The sequence below is a fragment of the Cebus imitator genome, unplaced genomic scaffold, assembly GCF_001604975.1.
Source record: "Cebus imitator isolate Cc_AM_T3 unplaced genomic scaffold, Cebus_imitator-1.0 Scaffold529, whole genome shotgun sequence".
In the NCBI taxonomy this organism is placed as follows: domain Eukaryota; kingdom Metazoa; phylum Chordata; class Mammalia; order Primates; family Cebidae; genus Cebus; species Cebus imitator.
Genome location: NW_016107844.1, coordinates 1172526 through 1187989, shown reverse-complemented (window position 1 = coordinate 1187989; position 15464 = coordinate 1172526). Strand labels below are relative to the sequence as shown.

The 15464-nt window shown below is 35.9% G+C and overlaps 2 protein-coding genes across 11 annotated transcripts in view; both read left to right on the top strand.

Moving 5' to 3' along the window:
* The window catches only part of ACAP2 (ArfGAP with coiled-coil, ankyrin repeat and PH domains 2), a 166071-nt gene that overhangs the window by 100716 nt on the left and 49891 nt on the right, over positions 1–15464 (top strand). For 6 of the 10 annotated variants that reach the window (XM_017514599.2, XM_017514601.2, XM_017514603.2 and 3 more), the window contains 4 exons: positions 861–905; positions 4705–4800; positions 11774–11848; positions 13285–13296. In XM_017514599.2, coding sequence (XP_017370088.1) covers positions 861–905; positions 4705–4800; positions 11774–11848; positions 13285–13296 — 228 coding nt within the window. The remainder of the gene's footprint in view (positions 1–860; positions 906–4704; positions 4801–11773; positions 11849–13284; positions 13297–15464) is intronic. The other 4 variants (XM_017514602.2, XM_017514600.2, XM_017514605.2 and 1 more) reach the window with 1 other exon arrangement.
* Positions 870–7165, top strand: LOC119468913 (translationally-controlled tumor protein-like). The gene is made up of 3 exons (XM_037733471.1): positions 870–905; positions 4705–4800; positions 6120–7165. The coding sequence occupies exon 3, from the start codon at positions 6128–6130 to the stop codon at positions 6635–6637; it is 510 nt and encodes a 169-aa protein (XP_037589399.1). The 5' UTR covers positions 870–905; positions 4705–4800; positions 6120–6127; the 3' UTR covers positions 6638–7165.

Genomic DNA, 15464 nt, shown 5'->3' with positions numbered 1-15464 from the left:
GCCAGAGTGGGCAACAGAGTGAGACTTTGTCTCTAAAAACAAAACAAAATCTGTTAATTTATTTAAGAAACATTTATTGAGTGCTTAGTGTTGCTACTACAGCTGGGATTAAGACAGAGGCCCTGGTCTGTCTAGAACTTACACTTCGGTTAGGGAAAGACACAAATCAGAAAATATAAGGTAGTTATAAATGTTCTGAGTAAAATAAATAGGGTTGGTATACTAGACAGTGCATATGAAGCTACTGTAGACCTTTGTGAGGAGGTGGTATTTAAGTTGAGACCTGATTGGTGTGAGATAGCGTTGTATCCATCTAAGCAGAACGTCACAACATGTAGACAAAACAGTCAGTACAAAGGCATTGAGGTAGACACGGTCCTGGGCTGTGGTTGGTGCACAGAAAGGGGGAAAGTAATAGAAAGCTAGGTTAAAGAAGTAGGTAGAGGCCACATCACAGTGGGCCTTGCCAGCCATGGTAGGAAGTTGGAGGGTGTTATGGTAGAGGTAACATGATCTTATTTATATTTTTATTATTTATATTGATGAGCAATTAGAATAAAGAGGGTGGGGAAAAAAGATGGAATTCCCAGAACTTCAGATGTCAAAATACTTCCATCACTCTAATATAGTTTAAATAACTAGCTTTTCTTTTAGCTCAGAAATGTAAGAGGATTTCATGGGAATGTTTGTCTTAACTGTGTTTTGCAAATGGATGGTCGAAGGATCAAAAACTTGAGCTGTGTTTTTGTTTGCTTTTTGGAAAAGTATTAACCATTAAAATAAACAAGTTTTACAATATTACATTATAGATTAGCTTTAAAATAATGCATGGGTGATTAACCAGATGTGTTTTCCCTCAGATTAATGTTCTTCAATCAAAAAGGAGATCAGAAATCCTAAAATCAGTAAGATATTAATTGAAATGATGTTTTAAATATTTTAATATGAAACTAAATGTACATATTTAGGTGTTGAAAGAGCATCTGGTATATACATGGCAAGGTTTATGATTGCTCTTCTTTTTGATCTTCGTTTGTATTTGTGGCACTGAACTTCTTTTTGTCTCCTTCATGTTATAGCTGTTTGTGTAATATATCTGTTGATACACTGTGAGGTCCGTGAAGGCAGACTGTGTACTGTTCCGTTTTTGTTTTCTTTTATACTCTTATGTTGCTTTACATGCACTAGATGCCCAGTACCATTTGATGAATAACTAAAAGTGTTTGGTGTGAAAACCTGTGAGAATATTTCAGAATTGTTTTGAGAGTTACGAAGATAAAAAACTGTTACATTTAGGCTTTGGATTTTTTTCTCACTTGTTTTGCCTTAAACATTTTTGCCCAACCTCTCTACATATTTACATTTTTCTCTGTAATTTTTTGCATTGTTTGGACTTTAAAAATACTTGAGATTGAGGATTTACATGAATAGTATCATTTGGAGAATTTTTCCGTTAAAGTTGAGGATGGATCAGTCTTTTGGTTTCTTCTTTGGTATGCAGTTACAAAACCAGTGGGATGAAATTTGGTGATCACTTATTTCCTTGAGCCTCTTCACTCACATGATGATTGTTTTTTGGTGAGGAGCCCTTTTTTTGATCTTAAAACTAATGAAGGCCGGTTGCCAGGGCTCACGCCTGTAATCCTAGGACCTTGGGAGGCCAAGGTGAGCGGATCACCTGAGGCCAGGAGTTCAAGACCAGACTGTCCAACGTGGTAAAACCCCGTCTCTACTAAAAATACAAAAAAATTAGCTGGGCATGGTGGCAGGCACCTGTAATCCCATCTACTTTTGGAGGTTGAGGCAGGAGAATCACTTGACCCTGGGAGGCGGAGATTGCACTGAGCCGAGATCACACCATTGCACTCCAGCTGGGTTACAAGAGTGAAACTCTGCCTCAAAGAACCCCCCAAAACAAAAAAAACCCCAAAACTAATGAAGAAGTGGACAGGGCATGATGTGGTATAGCATAGCACTCTTTATATTTTGATAGCCTTAGTAATAATCTCTCAACTTTGAATTATTTACTGACATTTCCCCCATAAGGCTATACTTAAGTTGCCTTAGATTCTGTCCCCACCTAGCTTTTTTCTAAATTTTGTGTATATATTTGTGTCATATCTTATTAGGTAAACACATTGTACTTCCTGTTTTTAAAAGATAATGTTTATACCTCTCTTGTTTTCCAGATTGACAGTAATGTGTATTAATTGTAGAAAATTAGAATGTATATGAAGAAAAAATAAAAACTACCTAGAAATTCTGCTACCAAGGGGGAGCCACTAATAATATCTTGGCATACATCTTCATCTTTTTCTCTCTTTCTGTGTGTGTGCATGTATGTGCGTGCGTGTGTGTGCATGCGTGTGTGTGTACATATGTACATGAACTTGGATATATGCCTTTTAAAATCATATTTTTTAATTGGAATCATTCCCCCATACTATTTTATAACTTTCTTTTTTCACTAATACACTGCGAAGTTATATGTGATTAAATATCCTTTATTTAGATGATGGCTTTGTGGCCAGGTAGAAATCTACCACGTGAATATACTAGGGGTTGGCAAATGTTTTCTGTAAAAGTCCAGGTAGTAAATATGGTGAATTTTATAGGCCTCATGGTCTCTGTCGGAATTACTGTGCTATTATAATGAGAAAGACAGTATGTAAATGAATGGTCATGGCTGTGTTCCAATAAAACTTATTTAGAAACACAAAAATTTGAATTTCATACAGTTTTCACATATAAATTTCATATATTTTTATTATCTTTAAATCATTTAAAGATGTAAAAACCATTAATAACTCATGGACTATCAAAAAACAACTGGTGAGGCCTAATAAAGTTTGCAGGTCATAGTTTACTGACCTTGAAGAGATATACCACAAATTAATTTCACCTATTAATGAATATTCAAATAATTTCCTTGTTTTTGACATTAAAACATTGCTAGCATTGTTGCGATCATTCTAATGAATAAACCTGTTATTTTCTTAGGATAGATTTATAAACTAGAGATTACATAGTTAAAGGATTTAGGCTTTGGAAAAATATTGTCCAATTTCAGGGGTTATACAGTATTTCCCCTAATACTGTGTGAAAATGAATATTTCTCCACATTTTACGAACATTGAGCATTCCAGTTTCTCCCCCAAACTCCCCCTAGTTTGGTGGATAGAAAGCGTGATCTCATTACTCAGTTTTGCATTTCGTTAATACAAATGAGTTTAAACATTTTTCCATATTTTTTTTTTGGCCACTTATGTACCTCCTGTGTCGTTTGTCTCTTTTTCTGTTGGAGTGTTCGTCTTTTCATGTTGATTTGTAACATCTCTTACATCTTAAGACTGTTAACTCCTTGTCATGTGTTTTTTCCTAGTTTATCATTGTCTTTTAATATGCTTGTTTTGCATTTTAATGTACAGGCATGTTTTATATTTTTACATAGTCCTAGCTATTAATCCCATCCCTCTTTTAAGATTTTTAATTGATTTTTTAAATAATTCATTTGTTTTTATTATATTCACAAATTTGGGCAATGATTACCATTATCTAATTCCAGAATAATTTTCCTCTTCTGAGTTTTACCTTTTGTCTCTGTGTTTTAATAGTTTTTTTTTTTTTTGGAGGATTTTTGAGTATTAAGGACTTTATGACCTATTTTAGACTTCAGAAAATTGAACAGATGCCACTTGTTAAAAATAACATGGATGTTTAGAATATTTTTTCAGTATTATTCATGTAATTATAGAATTCCTTTTATGTAAAAACTTAATAAAATTGAGGGTGATTTTTCTGTTTAAAATAGGTAAAATATGATAAAACTTGGACAAATCTCACCCCATTAATGTTAAGTTTTTAGATTTGGTGGTATGACTTAAGAAACCTCCATATTGGCAAATTCAGTTGATTCATTTTATTTTGGTATCTTGAGAGAAAAACCAGCTTTCTCCTACTTGAGATTGTGCTTGGTGCTCTAGGAGACTGTAAAGTGTTTGTGTTTTATTTTGAGCACTTTATTTTCCTCTGTCTTATCTTTTTGTCTTTTTTTACAATTTAAAGTTTGTCAGTGAGCTTGGTTGAAGGAGCACATAAAAATGGATGTAGAAAGAGTTACTGAAAATTGGATTATTTGAATCTGCTGTATACATTTTGATCACCTAGATATACTCTAAACAATTAAAATTTGGGGCATTAAAAAAAACTTTAAACCACTGGGAAAATTCTTTTAAATAAAACTTATTTTCATTGTATTTTAAAACATTTTTGAAATACTCTTTTAAAACAGATGACTCAGTTTAATTTTCAAATAGGTTTGATGAGCTGAGCACGGCGGCTCATGCCTATAATGCCAGCACTTTTAGAGGCTGAAGTGGGGGGATTGCTTGAGCCCAGGAGTTCAAGATCAGCCAGGGTAACGTGCTGAGACTTGGTCTTTACAAAAGAATAAAAAAATTAGCTGAGTATGGTGGCACATGCCTGTGGTCCCAGCTACTTAGGAAGCTGAAATGGGAGAATCTCTTGAGCCTGGGAGGTTCAGGTTGTATTGAACTCTTCTTTGTGCCACTGCATGCCAGGCCTGGGCAACAAAACAAGATCCTTTCTCCTGTCTGTCTGTCTGTCTGTCTGTCTGTCTATATAGAATATTTCAGAATGTTTAGGTCTAGATTTTAAAATGTTCATCTTTTTTTCCCCCATTAGATGTTATCATTTATGTATGCCCATTTGGCCTTCTTTCATCAAGGATATGATCTGTTTAGTGAACTTGGACCCTACATGAAGGATCTGGGTGCACAGGTAATGTTGCACTATATTTCTTAATTCAGTTTTATACACTGATATTTGTATTTTTAAAGAAATTTAGCATATTGGAGGTGTATTAATCTGTTCTCAACACTGCTATAAAGAGCTGCCTCAGACTGGGTAATCTAGAAAGGAAAGGTCTAATTGACGCACAGTTCTACATGACTTGGGATGCCCCAGGAAATTTACAATCATGGCAGAAGGCAAAGAGAAAGCAAGGCACCTTCTTCACAAGGTAGTAGTGGGGAGAATGAACGCAGGAGAAACTACCAAACAGTTATAAAACCATCAGATTTCGTGAGAACTCACTTACTGTCACGAGAACCAGCATGGGGGAAACTGCCCCCATGATTTAGTTACCTCCTCTTGACACATGAGGATTATGGAGATTATAACTCAAGATGAGATTTTGGGTGGGGACACAGCCAAACCGTATCAGGAGGACTTGACATTTCATTTACTTAATGAAGAATGAATTTTAATGCTACAGCAGATTTATATATGGGTTAAATTCCCAAATGTTTGCTGTTTGAGTATACCCAAAAGTGAAATCAACGGTAAAAAGAACTTTATGGTATAGATTGTATATGAAGGTATTGAAAAGGAGAATTTAAAAACAAAGTGTTTGTTCTGCAGTCTACATAACTGGACTTATTTTTAAATGTCTTACATTTGGATAATTGAGTTATTGTTCCAATTTGCTTTTTATTTGAGTTATACCTCTTTTTTATTTTCCAAAAAATGGTATCTTGCTATTTGAATAAAAAACATTTAGAATCTTAAAGTTACAGAGCTCTTGGGTACTTTTCATTTCATACAGTCACATGTGGCTATCTGTGGCTATGTATAGTTCTCTACATATATACAAATTTTATAAATATAAAAATTTCATTATGTTCAAATTATTTTTACATAGCTGATCAGAACTTTATATTAGATCTGTTCTGGGGATATTGTTTTTTATTGAGAAACATTCTCAATTTAACAGTGTTCTTAGGTGATTTTCTTTCTCAAGATGTTTCAGTTTAGTTTTAAAAAGAAGGGGATTAATGATGAAATACAGAGTTTAGGCCAGGCGCCATGGCTCATGCCTATAATTCCAGCACTTTGGGAGGCTGAGGCGTGCAGATTACTTGAGGCCAGGAGTTTGAGACCAGCCTGGCCAACATGGTGAAACCCTGTCTCTGCTAAAAATAGAAAAATTAGCTTTTCCGCCGGCTCCCCACTCCCCACCGAGTGCCGCTCTGCCTACGTCGCTCTCCCTCAGAGCTTTGGGCTCCTGCTAACCTAGCGCCACCGTGGTCTCCCTTCAGCCGCCATCATGATTATTTACCAGTACCTCATCAGCCACATTGAGATGTTCTCTGAAATATACAAGATCCGGGAGATCGCTGAAGGGCTGTGCCTGGAGGTGGAGAGGAAGATGGTCAGTAGGAAAGAAGGTAACATTGATGGTTCGATTATTGGTGGAAATGCCTCCGCGGAAGGCCCTGAGGGCGAATGTACGGAAAGCACAGTAATCACTGGTGTCGATATTGTCATGAACCATCACCTGCAGGAAACACATTCCACAAAAGAAGCCTGCAAGAAGTACATCAAAGATTACATGAAATCAATTAAAGGCAAACTTGAACAGAGACCAGAAAGAGTAAAACCTTTTATGACAAAGGCTGTAGAACAAAGCAAGCACATCTTTGCTAATTTCAAAAACTACCAATTCTTTATTGGTGAAAACATGAATCCAGATGGCATGGTATTGGACTACTGTGAGGATGGTGTGACCCCATATATGATTTTCTTTAAGGATGATTTGGAAATGGAAAAATGTTAACATAATTGGCAGTTACTTCCGATCTATCACCTGTCATTGTAACTGGCTTCTGCTTGTCATCCACAAAGCACCAGGACTTAAGAGAAAGGGGACTGATGTCATCTTGAGCTCTTTATTTATTTTGACCATGATTTATTTGGAGTGGAGGCATTGTTTTTAAGAAAAACATGTCATGTAGGTTGTCTAAAAATAAAATGCATTTAAACTCATTCGAGAGAATGCTTTGTAGTTTAATATATATTTAAACCAAATTCATCCTGTAGTGTTCCTGGAGAAGCTAGAGACTGGTTGTAAGCTACTAGAAAGAATTAAGACTCATCAATTAACCTCTATGAAACTACTTCTGGGACTGGAATGTAAAAAAGAATCAAAGGTTTTGATTGTGATTTGCAATAAAGGGAAAGACCATCCTCATAGCAGTGCCAACATCTGAAGTGGAGCCTTACACATTTCACCATCTACAACGGAAGTAGTTAACTGGAAGAGTCTACCCAGAGAATAAAAATAGACTCATTCAGTTGGAAGCAACTTTGTCTCAGTAGATAAAGAGAGCCAAGTCTCTTGGGATGAATGGTAAACTCCCTGGTAGCTAGAACAGGGGCTAACTGGCAAACTAGCCTGTTCAGCCACCTGTTTTGTACACTTTAAGGTGCTTGGTTGCATTTTTAAATGGTTGAGGGGAAAATAAAAATTAAAAAAAAAATTAAAAAATTAGCCAGGTGTGGTGGTGTATGCCTGTAATCCCAGTTACTCCAGAGGCTGATGCAGGAGAACTGCTCGAGCCTGAGAGGCGGAGTTCACAGTGAGCCAAGATTGGGCCATTGGACTCCAGCCTGAGTGACAAAGGGAACCGGTCTCAAAAAAAGGAAAAAAAAGAAAAATAGAGTTCAAGGAAAAAGTTAAGAGTGGAATGGGAATTGAATTTACTGACCAGAGTGTATGTCAGGTGTGGTGTGTGTATGTGTGTATGCCATGGATTACATGAATTCTGTTTTCTGCCTTGGCAGAACTTAGTCTCTCAGGAGAAACCAACAAGTCACCACACTGGTAATCTCTGTGCTGAATACCTTATGTGGGTGTAACAGTTGGGATTAGGTTTGCTTGCAAATAATAGAAAACTGACAATACTAGTAGCTGAAAATAGAGTTTTATTTCTCTTATGTAAAGTCAAATGCATGGTATAGTGGCTACTTGGTTAGCAGGAATGCAGGCATATTTTTTTTTATTCTAACTCATCGTTCAAAGTGGCTAATCAAGTCACTAGCTATTATACCCAAATTACAGCTAATAGGAAGAAGGAGAGAAGAATGAAAGATACATTTTCTCTCTTTAAACACATTTCCTAGAAATTGTACATATTACTTCTAAGTATATCCAATGCCAAGTGCTTAGTCACAGGGTCACAATAGTTGAAAGGGACATTAACTTTAATACCAGGTAGCCACGTGACCTGCTAAAATTTAGGGGGTCCATTCTTAAGGAAGAAGGAGAAAATAGAAATTGAGGGACAGCTGGCCTTTTCCATCATATCGGAAAGGTTCAAAGTGTTCGGAACATTTAGACAGGACATGTAAGCCAGACTTGGGGGGAAGGAAAGACCTTCCTAGGTTTTAGACATCCTCATAATACTATCAAATGTTAGATTGCCCTCTCACATTCAGCATAATTTATAAAAGCAGTATGAGTTCAGTTGCAGTTGACTAGCTGAAATACTTATGTATTTTTAAGACATTTAATCATTTTAGTTTTATAGGTTTTCTCCTACTCTAGATCTCAAATAAAGTTGCAGGTCCTTGGAAAACAACATCTAAGCCACAGACCCTGTAGTGCCTAGTGGATAAGATGGCCGGGTTGGAGGTGGCCTGTTACGATATTCTTTTCGTAATTAGTAGATAATGGCATCTGAAACTAACTACATGGCAGTAGAGATAGAAATGGTTAGATTTGAGCGTTAAGATACAGTCAGTTCGAGGGTGGAAGGGCATGAGGAGTTGACAGATATATTAATTTGTGAGGATAAGATGTGTAAGTGGTTGTGTATGGAGCTCAAGAGAGGGACATACACTGAGTCAGTAGCATATAGTTGCTGATTGCAATCACAAGAGTGGGTGAGTTGATGGGAGGTGAGTTAGATATCTCTGAATCATAGAGCTTTTTTTCTAAAATTTTTTTTTCTTTTTTTTGACGGAGTCTCATTCTGGTGGACAGGCAGTGGTGCGATCTCGGCTCACCATAACGTCCGCCTCCTGGGTTCCAGCGATTCTCCTGCCTCAGCCTCCTGAGTAGCTGGGACTACAGGCGCATGCCACTATGCCTGGCTAATTTTTTTATTTTTAATAGAGATGAGGTTTCACCATGTTGGCCAGGCTGGTCTGGAACTCCTGACCTCGTGATCTGCCCACCAGGGCCTCCCAAAGTGCTGGGATTATAGATGTGAGCCACTGCACCTGACCCATAGAGCTATTTTATTTATTTATTTTTGTTTATTTTTTGAGATGGAGTCTCACTCTGTCTCCCTGGCTAGAGTACAGTGGTGTGATCTCGGCTCACCACAACCTCCGCCTCCCAGGTTCAAGCATTCTCCTGCCTTAGCCTCCTGAGTAGCTGGGACTATAGGCATGTGCCACCACACCTGGATAATTTTTTGTATTTTTAGTAGAGACAGGTTTTTACCATCTTAGGCAGGATCTCCATCTCCTGACCTCCCAAAGTGCTGGGATGACGGTCATGAGCCAACACACCTGGCCCCATAGAGCTACTTAAAAAAAAATCTAGGTGCATAGACATTGTGAAGATTTTTATTTTGTAAGTTAAGGTTGAGGTCCCCTGGTATTGAGTAAAAAGAGAAGCTGACTTGGAATAGGGACCTAAGAAGGACTGATTTTTGAGATGGCTGCGTAAGAGAAGCTGTGTGAGGATGTAGATGAGCAAGGAAGTGGAAAAATAGGAGACTGGCATCATAGGCCAGGAACAGTGTTTCAAAGGGAAGGAGTGGTTATCAGCTTTAATTATTAGAAAGTTAAGTAAACCTAGGACTGAGAAATACCTGTTGGATTTAGCAGCAAAAAGTTGTTACCTCTGTGAGAGATGCTGTTTCCATGAAGTTGGGGACTCAAGCAGTAGAAGTTGAATTACAGTGGGTAGATGAATATGAAATGGGCAAGTTTAGAAGGTGGCAATATTTTAAAGAAGTTGTGTTATGAAGGAAAGAGGGAAGGAATGTGGTAGCTGGAAGAAGAGTATGGGTTAGAGGTTTTATTAAGGTAGAAGGATTTGCATCAACTTAAAAACAGATGGGAATGGGCCTAGTTCAACAGGGAGAAGTTGAAAAGGAGAAAGAGAAGTGATGATGTCTGAGATTGGTGGGAGTGGAAGGGATTGAAAACGAAGAGGGACCAGGGATACCTGCTTAGTTATAGGTACCTATTAAAATTCATAATGTCCAATACTAACACAGACTTTTCTCTGCTCCAAGTTATCTTCCTGATACATTTCCTGGTGTCTAGAAGATAAGACTCTGCCAGTCTTCACATTTCCTCAATTCATGCCTCTCCTCAAACTCCCCCCATCGTGAAAGACACGTTTTCTTTATATTTTTTCCCCATAAGAGAGGGGGAATTGTCCCTATTTTTCTGTTGTAATAACAGTGGGGTTAGAGATGCAAGAGACATTTATTACCAATTAGGTAGTAAACCATCACCTACATTGCAGAATTCATATGCAAAGTATATGCATGCATATTTGTAAATATTTTGAATTTGGGGCTTACCTCGTACTGTACTTCAGTGTGAATGAATGAATGAATAATATTTATATGCCACACAATTAGAGCCATAAAAACCATAGGATGCTCAGTCCACTCATTCTGCATAAGAAGCTGTTGTGAGGGTATGTTTTCCTAGTGCAACATGTACAGCTTTACCCACTAAATCAATGCTGCATGTCCCTAAGGTATGTATGTATTAGATCCTAAAGTAGAATAGTGTAGTTGCCACCTATATCAGGTACTTTATGATAGTGATAGTTCTGTTTCATTTCTGTTCTGGGTATTTTTTTTTGTTACTCTTTATTATTCAGTAATATTATCTGTGACCAAGACTTTTTAAAAATGTAGCTTTTAAAAGATACAGCTTACAATGTTTAGACATTTAATGCTTATCTTTATCATATTCCTGCTGATCTGATATGTATGTTTTAATTTATTCGTTTATCGAACATGTGTTAATCATTTAGAGGTGGTGGAGGTTCAGAGTTCGAAAGGCATCATCATAGTCTAAACAATGAAACCCACACAATAATATATAACCCAGTTATTGTTAGCTTAGCAAATAGGATTTTAGGAAGCAGGTGTGATTCTCATCACATCTTACTGGAAATCAAATACTTCCTTTATGATGGAAAGGAAAATCATCCTTTCTAAAGCAAAGGAACAAGAAAGAAATGGATTTTATAATCTTACACTAAGTTTTTTGAGCTTTTAAAAATGATCCTTAAGATTGCTGATTTCTTACCTTGGTCTTATGAATGATTACTATTTTTTTTAAGCTTTTTCTTTTATCTGGTGAATTATTTTTTCTTCTTTTGAGATTTGATTATAATATTAGGGAGCCAACCTGAAAACATGAAGAGGGATATTGAATGATTGGAAGTAGCTGTTAGAGTGAATTTGTGAGAGCTGGTTTAGCTGGTTTAGCACTAGTTTAGCTGCACTACTTTTTGCTATTTGAGAAATAAGTCACCAGTGTCTTCTTTGTTTCTTTTTTTTTCTTTGTTTCTTTTAAGTACCAGAATTTGCTTAGTGGGTCAGCAGGCAGCTTCAGCTAGAGTCATTTTCCTTCTTCAAGGATTGAACGTGTATCATCGCAATACCTGTGATAAGACCTCTATATGTAGTGGCACCATGACTATTCTTGGAAATGTTTTTTCTAGTGGAGGTTTGGATCTTCTCAGAGAGAACTTGATAGCAGAAAAAAATATGAACTTCTACTTCAAAGTTTAGCTGAAACCTTTTTAAATAAGCTTGAATGGAGTGATTTTTAAATGATATTTATCTGTGAAATGATTTGGAATATGATTTGAAAAAATAATCCATACCTTTTTTTAAGTCTACAGTTTTCTCTTTTTCCCTTTTTACAGTTGGATCGACTGGTTGTGGATGCAGCAAAGGAGAAAAGAGAAATGGAGCAAAAACATTCCACCATTCAACAAAAGGTACCTCAGGGGAAAAATTAAAAATTAATTCAGTTTTATACAATTGCTTGGTTGTTGGTTTATGCAAGGTTTCATTATATTGGAACAAATCCTTTTGAGTTGTTTTAATAATTAAATTGTGCAGATAAATTTCTCCTCTGTTTTTGAAGAGCAAAATATTCTTCAGATATTAAGGTATGTATATTGTTATTTTTTCAGATCAAAACATTTGAAAGCCATGCTCCTCGAACTAGTTTATGAAAACTTGAACTTAGGGCTTTAACTAAGCTAAAAGTGGCTTTTAGTTAGAATTTAAAACACTATCATAATTTCATTTAGGATACTACCAACTCCCTGTAAAATTGTGTGTCCATGTCTGTGTGTTGCGGGGCGAGTTGGGGGTGATGCACCTTAGTGTCAACATGTGTGCTTGCTCTTACAGACTTTACAACTGCAGTCCCTGTCAGGCAGCCTTTCCTCTCTTTCATGTGCTGCTAAAACTTCACTTGCATTGCCTGTTAAATTGCCTAAGCCTAGCTAAACTTACTTTGGAAAAAAAAAGTTTTTAAAAATGAAAACTCAAATATTAAACCAGTTTTTATTTCCTCTTACTAAAAGAGTTGAATGTGACATGCCTGCAACTCAACCTAATAATATTTTCTTATATGTGGTCAGTGATACCTTTTATGTAATTATCTGAAAATAAAAGGAAGGAGTTGAAGTTGAGTATAGAAATGTAAGTATGTACAAGATGCCTTCTGGCATTGCTTTAAGAAATCTGATTTCTTGGTATTGAGCAGTAAAATCAACTTTTTGATGGCTTTAGAATTTAAAGTACTAGTAAACTATATCTGACGTAGAAGATGTCAGTGGAAAAAATGAAAAAATCAGTGATAAAAGTAAGAAAAATTTAATTGATGATGGATTATTAATGCTCATAGAAAAATAGTATGAAAAAGGGAAAGATTTTCTACAAGACCATCTTTAAAATAGTTACTTTCTAGTTAGTGTCAGATGAGGCAAACTCCACGTTTTATTTTGTTTTGTTTAAAGTTAGATTAACTTTTGTTTTGGTAATTGTTTTTTTAAGTTGACAAATAAAAATTTTATATAATTAGTTGTGTACAGCGTGATGTTTTGATGGGTAGATAGTTTTAATGATATGATCATGAAAAGATTGTTAAAAATTGGGGCCAATTGTTTTTAATTAAAATGAGATAACATGGTATTTGTAGAAATACATGAATATTTCCTTAAATTGAATTATTTAATAAACATGCATCTTTTAATATCTTTTCCTATTGTGAACACAGTTCCTTGCAAAAATGGTAAATTATTAACTCTAAGAATAACTTACTTGATTTTAAATAATCAACGATTTTCTTTTAAAGAAAATAATGCTTTTTTTGCTCATTATGACCACTCACCTCTTTTCTGCCCTTAAATGCTGACACAAGGCTGCATTACAGGTAAAAAAAAGAATCAGTCAACTGAAAATTAAGGGGAAGTATGTCTCATGTAGTTATTTAGATTTTTCAGAAATTGAAGTTGATCAATTGGAATGATGCTTTGAACATTCATGTGTGGATATGTGCATGCATTTTGGATTTCTGATGGATTTATACCTAGGAGTATAACTGCTGAGTTAGAAGGTGTATTAGCTTTAATAGATTGTTTAGCATAAGTAGATAATGCTACATTGTTTTTCAGAATGCTATACTATCTTGGCAGACAGCACTGTAGGAGAGTTCCTATTTGCCATCTCATTATGTTATGAGACTTTTAGATTTTTGCCAATTTGATCAGCGGATATTGACATCTTCTTATAGTTGTAACTTCTTTAGTGACTAATGAGCTTAAGCATCTTATCTTGTATCTGTTGGTCTTTTGCATATCTTACTTGTAAAAATGTCTATTAAATCATTCTCTCATTTTTTCACCAGGTTGCCTAATATTTTGACCAAATTCTTAATGTATTTTAGGCATATGTGTTTTTAATTTTCATAGAGCTTATTTTATCAGTCTTAACGGTTGATGCTTTTTGTGTCTTGTTCAATAAATCCTTCCCAATTCAAGATTATGAAGAGACATCTCTTGTATTATAGATTTGCTTTTTAGGTGATTTTTTTTTTGAGACAGAGTCTTGCCATGTTGCCCAGGCTGGAGTGCAGTGACTTGATCTCGGCTCACTGCAACCTGCGCCTCCTGGGTTTAAGCGATTCTCCTGTCTCAGCTTCCCACGTAGCTGGGATTACAGGAGCTCACCGCCACACCCAGCTAATTTTTGTATTTTTAGTAGAGACGGGGTTTTGCCATGTTGGTCAGGCTGGTCTTGAACTCCTGACCTCAGGTGATCTGCACACCTTAGCCTCCCAAAGTGCTGGGATTACAGGTGTGAGCTATTGCACCCAGCCACTTTTTAGATCTTTAATTGGGTTTTTGTGTGTGGTATGAGGTAGAGATCTAATTTCGATTTAATCTGAGCATTGGTAGCCAGTTGATCCAGGCTAATTATTAAAAAGTTTGCTCTTTCCCAAATGCTCTGTAGTATATCCTGTGTTATAAATCACATTTCCATATATGTGAGGTACATTTCAGGCCCTCTATTCTGTTTCACTGTCTTTTTGTCTGAAGTGTAAATACTATGCTGTGTTTAATTATTTTTGGCTGTATAATGACTTCTTTAATAACTAATGAGCATCTTATATTTATTGGTCATTTGGATACCCTATTTGTGAACTATTAGTCTTTATCTCATTTTCCCATCAGGTTGCCTAGTTGTTGATAACATTCTTTAAAAAATTTTTTTATTTCATTTTCATTTTTAATTTTTGTGAGTACATAGTAGGTGTTATATATTTATGGAGTACATGAAATATTTTGACACAGGCGTGCAATGCAGAATAATCACATCATGGAAAAGGGGGTATCCATCCCCTCAAGCATTTATCCTTTGTGTTACATTCTATTACATTCTTTTGATTATTTTAAAATGTACAATTATTTTGACTATTGTCGCCCTGCTCTGCTATCAAATACTAGGTCTTATTCTATTTTTTTCATATCCATTAACTACTCCCGCTTGCCTCCACCCTCAGTTCCCACCGCCCCTCCCAGCCTCTGGTAACCATCCTACTCTCTAGCTTCCTGAGTCCAGTTGTTTTGTTTTTTTTAGATCCCACAAATAAGTGAGAACATGAATATTTGTCATTCTGTTCCTGGCAAGCAAATTATTGATATCTCATAGCAAAGCTTCCTCCCTTCTCTCCTTTAATCTTCTATGAATCATAATTGATATCTTTATTATATCTTCTAACCTGAGTGCTTGGTATATTCTCCATTCATTTAAGTTTTCTTTAATCGCTTTCATAAAATTTTATGATTTCTCTTGTGTATCTTTTGTTATATTTATTCCTAGACACTTGTATTCTAAATGTTATCTTTAAATTTATTTATTTTACCACTATTTCTGTGTATGATAAAATTGATTTTTCTGTATTGATATTGTAACCAGTAACTAATTCCTTCCTTCCTTCCTTCCTTCCTTCCTTCCTTCCTTCCTTCCTTCCTTCCTTCCTTCCTTCCTTTTCTTTCCTTCTTTCTTTCTTTCCTTCTTTCCTTCTTTCCTTCTTTCCTT

Excerpts from the sequence above, each read along its gene's own strand:
- LOC119468913 (XM_037733471.1), top strand. The coding sequence starts at position 6,128 with ATGATTATTTACCAGTACCTCATCAGCCACATTGAGATGTTCTCTGAA.